This window comes from Sprattus sprattus, assembly GCF_963457725.1.
Source record: "Sprattus sprattus genome assembly, chromosome: 6".
Classification (NCBI taxonomy): domain Eukaryota; kingdom Metazoa; phylum Chordata; class Actinopteri; order Clupeiformes; family Clupeidae; genus Sprattus; species Sprattus sprattus.
This window is the reverse complement of record NC_137925.1, coordinates 24,538,281-24,556,768: the sequence shown is the minus strand read 5'-3', so window position 1 is coordinate 24,556,768 and position 18,488 is coordinate 24,538,281. Positions and strand designations below refer to the sequence as shown.

Here is an 18,488-nt window from a genome sequence, read left to right as displayed (position 1 = left end):
AGTCTATCCTTGTAAGCATAGAACAGTACATATTTTCTCTACCAATAATTTCCCAAACCCATAGCAATACAAGAATGGGAGCATTCAGAGAATGCAAACCTCCGCCTTGTGACCTTGACCTTTGACCTTGACATCTGAAAATATAATCAATTATTGCCATTATATTACCCAATCTCCCCACAAAGTTGGATGGAAATCGGTCCATGCGTTTCTGCGTAATCCTGCTGACAAACAGACAAACAAACATACAGGGGCGAAAACATAACCTCCTTGGCGGATGTAATAAAGAACATGTTCAGGGGAATCAGAGAGAAACTGCTGGTCATCTATTACACCTATAACCCTAGGGGAAATCCTACCGATTACTTTTCTGCTTATTAGACAGCAGGCACATGTTAGATGCCACAGAGTTTGGGTTGTGACACGCATGCTTGCAGATGATCTGTGCCTGCTGTCTGTGTTCAGTTTCTCTCTCCAGGTCGGCCCGAGTCTCAAGGTATGGACTTTTGTCCTCTCTGATGGAAGAGACTCCTCTGTCTTTTCCCTAGACTGTGGAGATATGGTCTGCCAATCGAATGAGGTTCATCCTTTTCTGCAGCAAAGAAGAGCAATCCGGTTAACATGTGCCTAATATGGTTAAAAGGTTACTCAAGAATGCATGTTCACCAAAACACCACAGGGAGGAGTTTATGACTTCCAGCCCCTTCCAACTTTTTTTCTTCTCATTTCTGACACTTAATGTGATCTAGTTGCTTCTTTTGTCTTTTTACAGTGATTCAGCTCTTTTATGGCTTACATCACGGAGTGTGCATGTGTCTTGAATGTCATGACATGGGAGCTTAGCAACTACTCGGCACCACCCAGAATGAAGTAACCTCAGGAATGCCAACTAAAGCCAGGACAACACCACATTTCAACAGTACCATCTTTTAACATTATTATTGTTTTGGTGTGTGAAGAGGTTCCCACAAAATGGCTAATAACGAATGTTGAGAGCAGGGTTTTGTGTGGGCTCTTGGTAATGTAGAAGCCCTTAAATGGTGTTGTGTCTGTCATCTCAAGATTCACTCCTTTCCAGGGAGGGTGGTAACAACCCTTTTATGCTGGTCTGTTACACACTCCATTCAGGCCGCTTCACTTTCCCAATAACCACATGCTGATTCATAAAGTCCTCCTCAAGTGAAGCAGCATAAATTGACATCTAGGTCACTTTTTTCTGAAGCGTGGGTTTTAAAAATGTATGCACACGTCCCATTCAGGCTCACCCGACTACGGGCAGGAAGGTCTGATTTCAACTATTTCAAAACTATTTCTACCATTTCCCTTGTTGTACTACTAGTGTTAGATAACATAAGGAGATAAATGACCCCGCTTCTCAGTGAAGTGTCGTGTCAAGATCCCCAGATGTGTTTACGCTCATTTGCACTGAGACATGGAGCTTGTTTACTGAACTGGAATGGTGATCCCCGTGCAGGAGGACTTGTGTAAATGATGAGCAGAGTGTTTGGGATCTGTTCCTTGTCTCCCTTGGTGAGTGTGAGAGAGTGAATTCATCAGTGTGCCTTAGCAGGACTGACTGACCCCCTCAAACTCTTCACCCCTGCACCCCCGTACAGCAATAAAGAGGGGAGCCGTATTCCCTTCACACACACACACACACACACACACAAACACCCCGTACAGCAATAAAGAGGGGAGCAGTATTCCCCGCACATATTTCCTGCCTGATGCTAGAAACCCAGACACCCATAAAACTCAACGGACTCGTACTCAGTCATGGAGAAATGGGCTTTTATTTCTAACCGTGTCAGCTACATGACATCACCATTTTTGGGGGATGTGGGTGAGGAATTAAAAGCAAGCCATTGGTTTAAAGCATGGTGGCACTGAAACAAGCCATTGGTTTAAAGCATGGTGGCACTGAAACAAGCCATTGGTTTAAAGCATGGTGGCACTGTACAAAGAACACACTTCTCCATTAATGTGAATTGTAGTTCAGAAGAATATGTCCAAGCCCTCTTAATTGAAATTACTTATGAAATTACATCACTTGTTCTAAGGCTCCAAAGCATCTGACAACAGGTTAGGGAACAACTTAAGTAATTGCTGTTTTAGTTTGACACATGACTTACTTGTACACTATATAGGTCCCCCCTTGCAATGTATATACTATATAGACCCTATAGGTCTCCCCATGAAAACAGAGATTATTTCTGTGTTATTTAATTTATTGCATGAGTTGATATGATGTTGAAATCGTAAAATACTGTAATTTTATAATTTTAGATATGATATGAAATCAAACTCATAGCAGTGGATTTGATGTTTTAGGTGAATGCATATGAGTGATTATGTTTGTATTCATCCATTTCCTCTCACATCGCTGGGATGCCTTTTTGGGTCGAGAGTGGGTGTGTTTGTCCAATTTCTCTGGTCAATCATAGAGCATTAATCAGTGAGATTAATCCTGGACGGGCACCATGAAGTGATGGTGACATTTCTTAGTTTATAATGATGACTATTGACTATAATGACTAATGTCTGTTATCTATTGGTACTTAAATGACGTACAAAAGTGATGTCAGCTTCGGCATAAGAATCTCTGACTGACCCATGAAGCCTCACCTGTTTCAGTTAAAGGGATGTCCACAACAAACCCCTCACGGTGTCCTTGAGGGGGTTTATCGCTGAAGACTGGCTTCCCAACCCTCTGGACTGGTCATATTATTAGAGCTCCACTATTCTTCCATACCAGGGTCCTGTGCTCCAACAGCTTTGGTGAAAGGATATGTGACCTCACTTTTAATAAAGTCTAGTCTACTGTTATTAAACCTACATATTGGACAAGTTAATTTGTTGTTAATGTTTACGAAACGTTCAGTGTAGTTGAGTATGTTAGGGAAATAATTATGTTAAAATTAATGAATGTAGAATATGGTTTAAGTGACCCTTGGAAAGTTACTTGTTTCCTAATTTAAAAAAAGGGCTTTAAAATTGGTCACATACCCTTAGTACATGCAGCTCCAGCTTGTAAATTCCTGGTTGAAGTAATTGTTGATATGAACGTAGCGGGGTTGGATCATATCCTGGAGTTTTCCTCCCTCTCCCTCTCTCGAGCAGACTTTTAAAGTGCAGACATCGCACAGATTATCTTTCAACGGCCAAAACCGGCGCAACACCAGTTCAGGAAGAACGGAGGCACGTACCATCAACAAAGTTTCCCACCGGTAAGTTCTTTAACCAGCAGCACTTTGACGTGGTATATTAGGGCACACGACGATGTCATCGCAATATTCGTATTTTTAAAGTTATAATTCTAAATATCAGAATCTACAATTTGTTGTTTGTCTGAACATAGAATATTGCTCTGTGTCATGTCAAATTTGTTTTAGGTTAGGCCTAATGGGTTTTCTAAAATTACAAACGGTTGGAAAAACAATACAAAAGAAAACTGTTAATGACAACGGTATCGTCTCCGCAAACAATAGAGAACAACCTACGAATTAAAACACGTTTGACTGCCAGAAAATTGCTTCTATTACTGACCTCTATTTAGACAAGTTTAGAGACACCTGTTTTATGTGAATATTGATTTCAATGTTTAAACATGGATTCAACTTTAACATAACTTAACATAAGTGACCTTATCAGAAAAATGTGGGTGTTTATTCTCTCCTTCCTGTCTAATTCATTTCAAGTAGCCTACTTAAAAATAACTTGAGTATTCTTTGTGAAGTGTGTAAAAAGTACATAGACATATAATAATGGGAATGTTACACGTCAACGCCCTCATTTAAACTGCATATCCAACATTATTGTTCAGGATAGTCTTTATCATTTCTCAATGTTTTATGTGTAAACATTTACATTTAAAAAATGTACCACATTTACCCGCATTCATCTTTTTAGATGGCAATACTATACTATTTTATGTTAAAATGCTTAACTCAGACAGTGTTAAGCTGACAATGGGGTCATTTAAGGTTTGGCCCAAAACATTTAAAAACATATTAAGTTCTACATAATAGCCTCTCATTGTGTATTCAGCCAAACGCATGATGTCACCTTTCCTTAGCAACGCTCACACACACCTGTAAATCTACAGGGTAAACTGCAGGAGCTCCCCGTTGCTGTGACATCATCCCTCCTGGCAAGAGTATTAACGATGTGTGGGTTGGGTTCGGCTCCCATTTATCAACTCTTAATGTTCATTCCCCTCTCTGTGACCTGCACAGTCTGTTCAGCCACATGTGTATGCAGTCTACTATTTCAGTGCTTAAACTGGCATACACGGCTAGCCAGTATGGTGATAACTGTTCATCCAGAAGTCAGTGTGAGGTTTGACACAGACACAGCTTGTTGGCTTGGCCACAGAGAGAAAGAAATGTAACTGGCTGTGTCTGCTAGCTGTCATGTCTTTACAGACTTGAAAAAAGAAAGGGCATTGGAAACTAAATGCTGCCTGATAAAAAGCAATGATGAAGAACTCATCTTAAACTTCAGGGCAGGGAATTAAAAACAGGATTCCCGTTCAGATACATCCCTTTCTCAACAGCTGGCTTCTCTGACTTCCCATCTCTTGGTTCCCCTAGTTTTCCACTAGAGGGGGCTGTAGAGCATGCTGGACAACATTATAGTCAAACACCATACTCTTGCAGTTCCTAATTAGGTAATGTAGAGCTAGTGGTGGACTTCGGCATTCTCAACACTGGAGGCAGAGTAGAGCTAAACACCCCCTCTCTCTCGCTCTCTCTCTCTCTCTTTCTCTCTCTCTCAAACACACACACACACACACACACACACACACACACACACACACACACACACACACACACACACACAAGCCTCAGCCTCTTAGTCTCCCAGGTCACTTCTTTGCTTAGTTTATATTTGTTTATTTGCTGCCCAGAGCCACCCCAGAAAGTGTTGTGATGATGAAATCCAAACTCTCCCTCTAAAAGGTAGAGTAACCCATTTTACGTTACTCTGATGGGTCATTGCAATGGAATTAGGAGAAACTGAGGACATGCCTGTAAAGATGTCCTTCCTGTCATTATAGGCATTCTGCCTGCCGACATTTGTCTGCAATTTCAATTTCATAAATCTAATTTAGTGACAGGGGTGTTCTGTTGACAAATGGAGGGTGCTGCTCCAATGACTCATGTAGGTTGTTATGGTTCCTGGCCTAAATCTGAGGTAGCTATCTTTGTGTGTGTGTGTGTGTGTGTGTGTGTGTGTGTGTGTTAGTCTGTCCATGTCATTGTGATGAAGGGCAGTAAGTGGGGGGAAGCACATAATCCCTTTTTGGTGAGCCCACTGGTAAGACCTTTAGCTGCCCTTCAACAGAGAGAGCGAGAGAGAACGAAAGAGGGAGATAGGGGGAGAGAGAGAGAACGAAAGAGAGGGATGACAGTATGTTTGTGTATCTGCTGGTCACGTTCCAAAGGCGTTGACTTCCCAGCTGTGAACAGTTTAGCTGTTTGAGAGCGAGAGGGAAGCTTAGTGATGTAGAGATGAATGGGGTCTCACCTTCATGTCAGTGAGGAACTGCCCGTAGGCCCCTGCTGTCAGTAAGTGTCTAAAGATGTTTGTCATATAGGACGATGGCAGACTGTCAGCTCCATCTTCAGAGGTGTTGCTATGTTAAAAGGTTATATGGGAGACCGTGAGCTACTTGATGAGTCACTCCTGCTTTAATAGCGCCCCTGACAGATAAGATGGGTTTATCAAACGGTGAATGATATAACCATATGAACACTGAACCATCTTAACTGAACTTTTTAAATGTGACCCACATGGCCAGACCAATGGGGTTTTCTTTTTGTGGTTGCAACTTTTCCCAGCCCAGCTTAAGCTTATTCTCGTCATCCCATGCCTTTGAGACTCAGACTCAAGAACTCCAAGAGCTTGTAACACATTTGAACCACATTTATTTGGATTCTGCTTATGCTATGATGTCACCTTACAACTGAAACCACAGCTTTGTTTTTCTCCCTACATGCTGGCCACATGAACCACAGGATGACTGTTAACAGCAGCTGCAGAGAGAGAGAGCACATGTGATGATGGCTGAGATAAATGAGTCTGTGCGTTTTAGCAATAAAGAAGAGTTCCTGTGTGGGTTGGGAAAGGTACATCAGGCTTCCTGTCATGTCTGTTTAAACTCCTCCAGCCTTTTGCATTCCTCCGTGCAGAGATCATGATCACCTCTGCCCTGCGCATCTAGTCCCAGCGCAGGTTAAAGGCAGTAGGGGGGGGGGGGGTCTTCTGGTCCCAGCGCAGGTTAAAGGCAGTAGGGGGGGGGGGGGGGGGGGGGGGGTCATCTGGTCCCAGCGCAGGTTAAAGGCAGTAGGGGGGATGCTGTCCCTCTCCATCTTCAGCTAGAAATCGTCAACACTATTAATTCATTCCCTCTCCATGCATCAAACAGTCAAAGCTCTGGTAAGCCTGCAGCAAACCCCCCAAACTGCAGAAACACACAGAAGAACTGTTTATGGGTCAGTTTTAAAATCGCAATCTAGTAGTCACTGTTTATCACCTGTTGGTAGCACCAAAGACTCTCTGTAAACGTGCAACAAATGAGTTTGATAATGGCCCAGTGGTTCACATGATGTCATAACCCTCCCCCCTTCTCCCTCCACGGGCTCCTCTGCCCTTTAATGTAGTCTTTCATCCAGCTCCTCTGCCCTTTAATGTAGTCTTTCATCCTTTAATGTAGTATTTTATCCTTTAATGTAGTCTTTCATCCAGCTCAGTGTGCGTGAGGAGACCCGACCACACCCAGCCATGGCAGAACACACCGCCGCTCCAACACCAGGCCACAGGGAGCCGTGGGAAAACAGTGGTAGCCACTCACTGAACCGTGAACACTGAACTGCTATTCTCCTTTCATTGGGTTTGATTCTCCCTGAGTCATTCCAAATCTTTGATTAAGTAAGCCCAGCTGGAAATAGCTGTTCCATTTCAGAGGATCATTTGAAAGGGCAGATATCTCAGCTCCAGTGGCTCTCGGGAAGAAATACATTTGAGACCAGATTTGGAGTAAACTCCTGCTTCAGTGGACATCCATCATCTCCATAAACCTGCAACTGTAGCCCAGATGTTACCCCTCTGTGTCTGTGATAGGCCATGTGAGACTTATAGCCTGCTCTGCTCTTCATCAACCTGTCTGTCTCTCACTCTCTTTCTTTTTCTCTCTCTCTCTCTCTCTCTCTCTCTCTCTCTCTCTTTCTCTCTCTCTATCTCTGTGCCTCTTCATCAGCCGGTCTCTCTCTCTCTCACTTTCTCTTTCTCCTTCTTTCTCTCTCTCTGCCATGCTGGAAAGGCCAGATAAGAGTCGGACGAGGGGGGCTGTTTGTGCGGATGATGCCAGGATGAATAAGCGTGGCTATTTCAGGCGTCCACAGCCAAGCCCTGAGGGGCAGCAGGTGGGCTGGCCGGGCCTGCATTCTGCCTGTATTGTCCATCAGGCTAGCCGGTCTAGCAGAACACAACGGAGATTCTGATAAATGTTTACAAACCACATCCACAGTTACACTGTTTTGGCTCGTAGACGGTTGATAAACTGTGACAGTTGTAGGTTTTATCCCTGACTGTTTTTGGAACCTCTGTTTTAAAGCTATACGTCAAGCTGCTTTTGGTGTACAGCCTAGGGTTAGATAGTAAAAGGGAGTACTTGATTGCTTCATGTTGTGTGCTTGTTTCCTTACATTATGACAGGTCCCAGCAGTAACATCACAGACACATCAGTTATTAGTAGACTGCTCTTAGCACTGAGAGACAGGGTCCCCAGGCTGCTTAGGTCATCCAAGCATCTGCTGACTGAAGAGAGTAGCAAAAGACATATAGTGTGTGTGTGTGGGGGGGGGGGGGGGGGGGGATGCCAGAGTTTATGAAAGGCTTTCAGAAGAATGCATAGGTCTGACACGGGCTGGGGTGTGATGAGTGAGAGAGTGACCGGAGAAATACAAGTGTGGCGTATGCAGCGACAGGACTCCTGCTCCTATGGAGGTGCACTACAGCAGACAGGGTGGCCATGGCGCCTGTCTGCTCATTTAAACCTCACAGAGGGATTAGCATAATTGAGTAACAGATTATACCACTGACAGATGTTTAGCATTTTGTAATGAAGCGAAGAAAAAGTAGCCATTATGACCACATGCCTTGCATAAACAGTCATGCAGCATTGTTCCGTGGGCTGTGAGCTTCATAAAATGGAGACGGTTGCATGGAAAACTCATTACTCCAGACAAACAACAGGCACTGAGTCCTGTTTACTTGTGTCCGTAATTACACCAAGAGTTGTAAGGCCAAGAGTTGTAAGGCCAGCCTTATTTACTATACTAATCTTGTTTCTCTCTACGCTTATATGAAAAACAAATGGTGGACTACATTTGGAGAGACGAAATGGAACATTTGCTTCCCGAGACCATTTCCTGGAGGTGCTGGTGTTGTGGGGAGGTCACAGTGCGTTTAGATGCTGTGTGCCATGGGCTAGCGTTGCACAATCACTTCCATCCCAGAAGCGCAGTTTCACAAACACAGACGGCTTTGTGTCTCACTCCCTTTATGGAAGTGTTTTCACCCAGGGTCAAGTCCAGCTTGGTAAGGGTGTTCAGCATTGAAAAATGAGGTGATGGCTTTTTTTTATCCTCTCTCTCTCCGATTTGTGTGCAACATCCAGAACCTTGGCATGAATCACTCCAGGCATAGTTTTCGACACACATCACCAGAAACCAACCTCACAAACCTGGTGTTTTTAATGAGAAATGAGAGACCAAAATAAATCTGAGCAAGAACGGAAATTCAAACAACCCAGCAGCACAATAGAAACATTGTTGAATGATGGTAAGAAATAGTAAGCGTACTTGTGGTATTCAGTTCCTAATCACTTACCAATGTTTTTTGTTTTGTTTTGAAGGATTTATAAAGGTTTATTCAAGACAAAGTCTAACCATATTCTTAAAACAGGGAAAATAAAATAAATGAAAGCATTTCAGACCATTAAAACATGAACATAACATCTCTCTTAGGGGCAGTCAAAGTCTTACATATAAAGTTCAAGTTCTTTATATGTCATTATGCCTTCTGTTAACACTCCACCTAGGCAGGGCCATGGGAGGGTAAGCAGGTCATCTGTTTTTTAGGAGAACAGATCTCGAATGAACACTGCCACAGGTAAGATGATGTATGAAACGCAAAAGATGTCCTGGAGACCTCCAGCAGAAGGTCCACACACACACACACACACACACACACACCCTGGAGACCTGCAGCAGACCGCCCACACACACACAAACACACACACACACACACACACACACAGCTTAAGAGAAGTTTAGGAGCCCCTCAGGCCAAGGAACTGAGATATTCCTAGAGAGTGTAGAGAGTGCCGCAAGATGGCTGAACACTCTGAGCTGAGCGGCCGTAGTTTGCTGCAGTCCCCTGTGGCTGATAAAGGAAGGGAAAGTTGTGTGTAGGACAGGAATATTGAGTCAGACATCAAGGTCCCTTGAGTGATCTATATTAAACTCCACAAAATGTGCTGTGTAACAGTCCTTTCGTTTGGATAATAGGCAGATAAACTCACTCGTGTCTCTGGGATCTCCAGTGGCTACGGCCACTGAGCAATCCTCAAATCTAGACTGGACTAAATCTAGACTAAATCTGTGGCTGGCTAAGAGTCAGTGCGTGCACATGATGGCAATACTCCGATTTCGGCCAAGCCCCGATTTCTCTCTCCATGGGGGGCTAACTGCGTTATCTCACGCCACATGGCAGTGACAAATCCAGATCTTGGCCGCGTCAGTTCAAATCAAATGTGGAATGTTTACAAGCGGGCATCTGCTGCCGTTGATTATACAGTAAATAAGTTGTGAAATGAAACAAAAACACACCACAGTTAAAGTTGTATTAGTATTGATTGATTCACATCGATATGAATGGATTACATGACTAACAAGTGGTGGAAAAATAATAGGAAAATATTTGTTCACTGAATTAGCGCGTTCTGTCCAAAACAGTTGCGTTTCAGTTTCAAAGTTTCAGTTTCGGTTTCAGTATTTCAACATGAATGAGAGGGAGCACAAGAACTGAGCGTCTAGCAGCGATTATCATATCATAGACATATATGATGCATGTATATGTCTATTGGCAGGATCTCAAACACGTGCAAAAGTTGTTGTTGTTGTCCAGTTGAAATCTAGATTAGAGAGACACATGCGCGCATAGTCCGATTCTCAGCGTAATCCGATCGTTTATCCTGGGGTCTACATCGGAGTCCAGTCGGACTCAAGTCGGACACAGGAAATCTAGATTTGGGGAGACACATGAATCGGATCTTCGATTTAAATCGGACTACAATCGGAAATTGGACACGTGTCCGCACTGAGTAATATTGCTGATTGATGCTTATCTATGGAGTACTCTGGTACATCTATGGCTCACTTCAAAGAATATTGATGTAAACAGTGTCAAAGAGGAACCATTGATTTTCCTGGAAGTGTAACCAATGCTGAACAAACATTTCTGATGGTTAGTCTACGGGATTTATAAACTGGACAGACAGTGTTATGACTACACATGGTGTTTAGCGGTCACAGTGATTCAGTCTCCCCTTATCTGTCTGGTGTGGTCTAATGGTAGAGATGCCTCTCACCCTCGTACACACAAATGTCAGAGGAAGTTGATCCCCTTCTAGATCTCCGTCTTCATTCCAGCCTTTTCAATTTTCTCTTTTTCACCTCTGATGTCACACCAGTGGAATTCCATCCCACTCCATCCACTCATCTCTCTTGCCCCCACCCTGCCCCCCAGTTCTGTAGGGGCATACCCTAAAATGGCATGGGCAGTTCTTGGTCAGCCTGCTGGGGCAATAGGGGCAGGCCATGGGATTGAGGGGTATATATGGGGGGTTTGGAGCATTGCGGAGTAAACGTAACCCTGTGGACTCCATCTTGTCTCTCTCCATCACCTACTGCTACGACGGTCTTTCCTGGACTTAATCATGACGTTCTACAGGCACTCAGGTAAAGATGTTTGGAAAGGGTCTATGAGGTCTATGAGGTGACGTCTGTAGGTTTGCCGAGATCAGGTAGCCATTTTGCTGTGCTTCTTTTCTCTTGTAGTAGCTAGTATCAGCCATAGTATGGGTGCTATGTTATATTGTCTGTTCAAAAAATAGAAATTTGCCTTGATGTTAACAAACGTTTGACAAAGATGGAAGAAAAACCATCCACAAGGCTGCTCAAACTAATGACCTCTTGATGGTATTGTTTATATTACACTATTTCAGTCCTTTTAGGTCCTCTCTTTCCTTTTTGTGAAACCCACCATGATTCTCTCCTCTAAGTTCACTTCTGCCTGTCCGAGGTGGGATTATGCCTGTCATAATGATTGACACTCTGTCCTGGCACCTTGTCACCTCACAGCTGTGTTCGATCTCTCTCTGACCTTTTCGAAATGCCTGGACCTCCCCTCTGGGGACAAAGAATGGTACGCTCCAGCCCTTTGGTCTGACCAAACTGCAGGCACATGCCAGCGGTATTAGTGTGGAGCAGCTGATGGATGGAGCCTACCTCCACAGCTTTAGTAGGGGAGCCAAAGTGGTCAGGTCAGAGGGAGGGATTATTATGGCTGTGGACAATGAGTCTGTGTGGGAACAACTGTCAGTGGTCTAAAGTTAGGGGTGATATGGGAAAAGTGTGATAGCCAATTGGCAAGCCTAATGGTTGAGTGTGTTGGTTCTTGTTGACATGTTAAGAGAACCATCTTCCTAGTATTTTGATTTCCACACCGTAAGCTTGGGTGGCATGTAGTGGTAAACCACCAGGCATTTATCTATTCGTTTATGACTAACTAGGCAGGCTTCACTTTGTCAGAAGACAGCCCCATCAGGTATAGAACCTACGTAACAAAACATCCAGACTCATACTAGTTGGACATAGCTGTAATCTGCCGGAGATTTCTTGGATCTGTCTCATGCCCCATATTAATAGAGCAGTGGTGTGGATCCCTGTAGCTCGTCAGAGATCTCTTGTGAAGTCCAGCGTTACTGCGGCACCCTTTCATCACCTGCGTAAGACGCTACTGTCAGCCCAAACACATACAGCAGCGGCCTGAGGACACGCCATGGGGGGCAGCCGCCCAATGAACGTGCTTTCCACGACGGACCAAAATAGCAGCCAGTTGTTGAAACAAACGTCCCCATGGCAACAAGAGATAAATGTCAATCCATTGTGACTCCACATTTATTTAAGTCTTGCTGGACGCAATGGATTAGGAGAGACGTACAGCATTCTGGTGTGTTGTGAAGGTCAGTGAGCAATAATACACAGGTCCTACCTAGTGCCGTGAGTCAGAAGTCTGCTGATGCTGGCGTGAGTCTAATGCCGAGGACCGGAATGATGAAGGAAACAGGGCCTCCATACTGGGCACCAGTGGGGCCTTGAAGTCAAGAGCGTCATCTAGAACTGATTTCCTGAGCCAGGTTTCCTGAATCTCCACATTGAATGGACACTCTAGATCTGCAGGCAGATATGATTCAGCGTGAGACCTTATCCCCGTCTGGGAAAGTGGCCCAGAATGTTCAGCTTTGCTTTTTATCCGGGCACTATTTCATGTGAATATATCCATCTGATAGCCAAAACCAAAACTAATTTCTCTGACTGACACTGGCTATGCGACCTTGGCAGTGACTGGCTGCCCTTTTTCTTTCCAGGGAGCAGCTTCCCTGGTTTCCTGGCACAGCTCTCTCATTGGCTCTTGACTGGCTATTTAGCTGGAAGCTGTGGAATGTTAAAGAGTGGAAAGGCGGGCAGCCCCAGGGAGATCTCTGTGTACATCACGGCTAATGATAGGTGGCCATCAGGGAGGAGAGAGGGGGGGATAAAAAGTGAAACAATGGAATGGAGGATTTGTCTCCGTCTTTCTAAATTTGCGTTACACAGCAGCAGCGAAATTCATCAGCGCTGGCTGGCCGTGACATGACTTCATAGCGACGGCCAGCATCTGAACAGACGCCTCCTCAGTCCTCACACACTTCCATAAGTTGTTTGGCATGCCGTTGCTAGGCTGTGTTTTGATTACCGTACCGTGAGCAGGGCTGCTGCCGTGGAGGGATGAGTGGGCAATCTGTACGGCCACAGGGGAGCTCTTCAAAGAGCAGCACTGTGAGTCACAGATAGGCTGTTCCTGATTTAGCCCTGGTGGGGAAGGTTTTTAGGAGGTCTGTATTAGCATTACAGCCCTCTAGAACTCTTTTAATGTAGGCTTTATCATCTATGAGAGCTTCCCAGTGTTGGGGTTTGATTAATGTGTAGGCGAGAATAACACAAAGAGATTAAACTTTTATCTCTGAGGTTACTTGTTCCATGCATTTAGGTAGATTAGCAAAGTTCTACCAAAATGAAAATGTGAAGCTATAGGGCCCCCTTGTGGATTTTGTGGGAACATCTTGTTGGATGGCAAGACTGCCTCCCTTCACAACTTTATATTCTTTAGAGTTTAAGGACTGAGCTATTAAATGAGATTATTCAAATTTAAACCATGTCCTAGAATTAGAATAATCTCATGTAGTCGCTCAGCCTATTTGCCAGATGCAAAACTTTACTGATTGGTGTGCACATTCCACCTCCATTAAACTGATCTGTCCTGTGGTGCTCCGCAGTTGAAATATTGATTTCTTCACGTTGAACTGTCTCTGTGTCTGCCTATTCCTCCAGGGCCGCGTCACTATCTCAGTTCCACTGCCACAATGACTGACCGCATGGACTGTTTCTACTGCCGGGACAACCTGCAGGGGAAGAAGTACGTCACCAAGGAAAGCAAGAATGTCTGTGTTCGCTGCTTCGACAAGCTCTGTGCCAATACCTGTGCTGAATGCCGCCGTCCCATTGGTGCAGATGCCAAGGTGAGAGGTCACCTCAGTCGTGACCTGCAGCTCCTTTAGGTTGACCCCAGTCATCTTCCTTGGGTCTTTCAACACTGTTCTCTCTCCAACACCCTTAGGAACTGAACCATAAGAACCGTCATTGGCATGAGGACTGCTTCCGCTGTGCCAAGTGCTACAAGCCCTTGGCAAACGAGCCCTTCTGTGCCAGGGATGATGGCAAGATCATGTGCGGCAAGTGCAACTCCCGTGAAGACGGGGCCCGGTGCCAGGCTTGCTACAAGGTGGTTATGCCAGGTCTGTACAGCTTATTCATTCAACACACAGGACTGGTGGTCCTCTCATCAGTCTTTAGTGTAACTTTAAACCCATTTTCATCATAAACTCTACCATACTTGCATAAGCTACAGCAGGATAGGAAACAAAAGGTGCTGGCCTTCTTTCACAGACACGCACCACCAGTTAAACTGTTCTTCCTGGCTGTTGGTTGTCTCCTTCAGGCACTCAGAACGTGGAGTACAAGAACAAAGTGTGGCATGAGGAGTGCTTCACCTGCTTCGATTGCAAGAAGCCAATCGGTTCGCAAAGCTTCCTGACCAAGGGGGACGACATCTACTGCGCCCCTTGCCATGAAAAGAAGTTTGCCAAGCACTGCTTTGGCTGCAAGGAGGTAACTTCAATACAAAAATAGCACACAAACACACACACCTGACCTTGAAACTACCATACCTATGGCTTAAAGCCCCATTATGCAACAATTATACTTCAGGATTAGGGTTAGGATAAGCAGTTTAACCTTAAAATAACAGCTTAAAAAAAATTGGGGCGCTACAATGACTTTTAATATGGAGAATCGCCGCAGTGCCATTGCCATAGCAGGGTCCATAGGCATATCTGCGTTCTGTAGTTTTGCCTGCCGCAGCCCGCCGACCTGACTTCTGCCGATCTAGTAAGTAGCTTATTTTGCCGTCTTGCTTTGTCTTACGTTGCACTTGCTTGATGTTTGACAGTGTAAGGACAGTCGTTGAGTAACTAGTTTGTCATAATGTCAAAGTCAGCACATTTCAAGAGATTTCGTTAGTTTTAGCTGCTAGCATACCTTTAGCGAATAGCTATTGATCCGTTGTGATGCTTTAACTGTCCCTCCGTTGGCTGAAAATGGTGGTACAGGGGGTAGAAGAGGCGTTAAGTGATCGGAAGGTTGCTAGTTCGATTCCCCACTCCTCCTTACCAAGTGTGTAAGTGTCCTTGAGCAAGACACTGAACCCCTAAACTGCTCCTGAAGTATAAATGCCCTTGTAAGTCGCTTTGGATAAAAGCGTCATTTAGAAGTACAATGTAAATGAAGACTGTCATGCACCAATCACTCTTTCTCACCCCTGATTCCCCCCCAGGCCATCACCACTGGGGGCATCAGCTACCAGAACCAACCCTGGCACTCTGACTGCTTCGTGTGCCGCACCTGCAAGAAGGCTCTTGCTGGAACCTCCTTCACCTCCCACGAGGATGCGGTCTACTGTGTGGACTGCTACAAGACCTCGGTGGCCAAGAAGTGCAATGGCTGCCAGAACCCAATAACAGGTACCGTATCTTTGCTTGGGTTTTCATTGTTGCCCCTATTTGCTCTGAGTGTGTCTTGCATTCAATTGCCTGATGGAGAACAGCGCAAGGGAATAAGGCCTGCCTTAAGCCTAATCTCACTAGCAGCATGGCGTGTCTATTTTTATTTTTTATGTCATTCTTTGGTAATCCTGACCACCTGAAGAAAGTGCTTTTGGTCTCTGTCCCCTTCAGGATTTGGCCGGGGCACCAACGTGGTGAACTACGAGGGCCACTCTTGGCATGAGTACTGCTTCAACTGCAAGAAGTGCTCCCTGTCTCTGGCCAATAAGCGCTTTGTGATCAATGGCGAGGACGTCTACTGCCCTGACTGTGCCAAGAAGCTGTGAGCTGGCAGTGGGATATTGAGGGTCCAGCCATATGGGCAGTGCTGCGATAAGAGGTGTTGGGGCACTGGTATTCTAACGCATCTTTATGTTTCAGCTGCAGTACTAAACGGGCTTTAAAATGTAATAACTAGCAACAAATAACATCTACTACTAGATAAATAGGAGATTTACTTTAGTGTTATCTTCATAATAAATGTATCCGTTTTAAACTTTAAACTAGAAAGCATCAGAAAAACCTCCATGTTTCTTCAACTGAAGGACAGAATAATGAACTTTAAGACCTGCACCATTCAACACAACTAAGTGCTTTTAGATAGCTTAGCTTAATCTCTGAAACTAACTTTTGTCGTATTTGAGAAAAGAGCCTTACTGGAAGATGCAGTCAAATAATAGCTGCTAGAATCATGTATTTGCTTCTGTACACCAAACATGTATTAATACTTCTGGAGTGGATATGTTTTTCATGTATGGGATACGGTGATGTTGACGTGTGACTTAGATCAGATCAATACCAATTCACCTTAGTCACAGAACATGAGAAATGCATGGGGAGTGAAAATCGATCTTTGAACATTAAAATCCACCTAAAGCTTGAACGACCTCTCATTTCTTGCAGTCACATTTGTGGATGTTCATATCCGCACATGCACAAATGGTCAACACAAACACTTCCTTTTTTATCTTGCAAAACTTTATTTTAACAGTTTTATCCAGTACACTTTAGATATATTTACAAATATAATTTTATGGACTGGGCCGCATTTAGACCTGAACAGCTCTTTAGAAGTGAATCCTCCTCGTGGCCCAAGTTAGGTAGAATGATTGTCATGGACGAGGTTGAGCACATGTGACCTCTTTTAATCTAAGGCACTGTTCTATCCTACTGCTGGAACCACTAGGAGATGAGGAACAGTTAGCTTTAAATTCAAGTTCATAGCATAGAGGGAGTACACGGTTCTGTCAACAATGTCATCATCAGCCACGATCATGGAGAGGCCCTGTATGACATCAATAGTGCCGATCACATGTTCAAGTTCAAGCATGCCTACACACACACACACGCACACGCACACATAAAGTACAGACTTTATTGGTGGACTAAGAAGCCCACAGCATGGCTTAGGGCACTTAGGGTAACTAATGCATTCTCTCCTTAAGGGTTCTAGAGGGACTCTGTTCTAAGGCCAAGAGAGAGGAGGGTGACAATTAGCCAACGCAGCCACCTTTTCCTTCCTTGGGCAGACAACCCAGTCTCACCTCGCACCTCAAGTTGAAAAGACAGAACACCGTTCTCCTCAACACCGACAGCCTCAGGCCACTGGAAACCTGAAATTAACCCACAGTGCAAAAACAACTAGGCCTCGTCAAACAAGTCATTATATTAAAATGCACATGAAAGGAATCTAGCAGATCTGAAGCGATCTATGCGGTCACATGTTGCAAGAATAAGCGATTACGACCAGCAGCGGTCACAAACACATCCTGTTTTAAATAGCTGAAATTCTTAGTATTCATTAATAACACACAACATAAGCTCCAGGACCATTTTGTGCAGATCTGTGGAGCCTTTAATATTTATAGTTAGGGGTCGTCTTAAATAGAACAGATGCAAACCAACATTCTGCTCAGGCTATTAAAGATCCAAGAACATCTTCATGCACCCATCAGTATAAGCGCAGGGTTCAAGCTATTCGCTTCTCCTGACAACCAAACTAAACATGGCGGCCAAGACGGGTCAAAGCACACCTGATGGGTCTGGGCTACTTCCCGCCCTCTGTGGGATGACTGACAGACCTGCAAAGCTGTGACAATCCACCATGGCCACCATCACCCGTATACAACCGCAACCGTTTTCAATTCGACTTTGCTACCCACACAATCCATTTCTGAGCAGATCTTTAGACCACTCCTGTGAGTATGTAACATTTAGCTGGGCATCTAACCCAGACCCTTACTTAACAAACCAGCACAAACTGTAAACTTAACAACACCTTCTGTCCACATCCTCATTCCCCCTCAGACACACAGAGGCCATTCCAAGTCACTCACACAGTCTCTGCCAAACCCAACAGTAGCAGGAACCCTCCTGGTCATCTTAGCAGATCAGGAGACCTTTGTGTAATATGTAAAGCTTTAGAGTGTTGTGACAGCGCCGTCTCCCTGGAAACAGGGCAGACGTCTGCTGTGGTCCTCACTAAGGTTCCGCCTACAGTAACAGACTAATGAACAGACTATCTCCACACTACTCTACCCTGAATTCCCCCTTCCTACTGTCACACAGAGACATGGCTTACCGGCCTAATACTGATTATATACATAACACTTAAATATGTAGAAATATATATTCAAATATATATATTTTTATATATTTATAAAACAACCAAATTAGAGATCTTAAAAACTGAAGACAGTCGTCGGTAAAGAAGCATGTGTGCAAGAGCTTTGATGGAGGGAGGAGAAAAATAAAAACCAAGACATGTTTTTGAACACCTGACAGGACAGGAGTTGCCAGAGGCGAAACTGAAACTTCTTGAAAAACTAAACTCAATTCAAAACAAGCAATTCAAGTCGTGGGGCTGGTGCATTCCTCCTTACGGCAAACCCTGAGGGGGGAAACCATAGACACACACACACTCACAGACACACACGCA

General features: G+C 44.5%; 2 protein-coding genes across 10 annotated transcripts in view; one reads left to right on the top strand and one right to left on the bottom strand.

Moving 5' to 3' along the window:
- Positions 1 to 3,166: 3,166 nt before the first annotated feature.
- fhl1a (four and a half LIM domains 1a) lies at positions 3,167 to 16,395 on the top strand. Of its 2 annotated transcripts, none has more exons than XM_080841359.1 (6): positions 3,167 to 3,227; positions 13,722 to 13,909; positions 14,008 to 14,185; positions 14,389 to 14,558; positions 15,283 to 15,469; positions 15,683 to 16,395. In XM_080841359.1, exons 2-6 carry the CDS (start codon positions 13,754 to 13,756, stop codon positions 15,835 to 15,837), a joined length of 846 nt encoding a protein of 281 aa, XP_080697485.1. In that variant the 5' UTR covers positions 3,167 to 3,227; positions 13,722 to 13,753; the 3' UTR covers positions 15,838 to 16,395. The 2 variants fall into 2 exon arrangements, with proteins under 2 accessions (XP_080697485.1, XP_080697484.1); XM_080841358.1 differs by lacking the exon at positions 3,167 to 3,227 and adding an exon at positions 10,947 to 11,027.
- Positions 16,396 to 16,595: 200 nt separating this feature from the next.
- map7d3 (MAP7 domain containing 3) overlaps positions 16,596 to 18,488 on the bottom strand; it is a 35,916-nt gene continuing 34,023 nt past the window's right edge. For all 8 annotated transcript variants that reach the window (XM_080841416.1, XM_080841411.1, XM_080841409.1 and 5 more), the window contains one exon: positions 16,596 to 18,488. This exon is cut by the window's right edge and continues 1,562 nt beyond it. The gene's annotated coding sequence lies outside the window, so the exon portion shown is untranslated.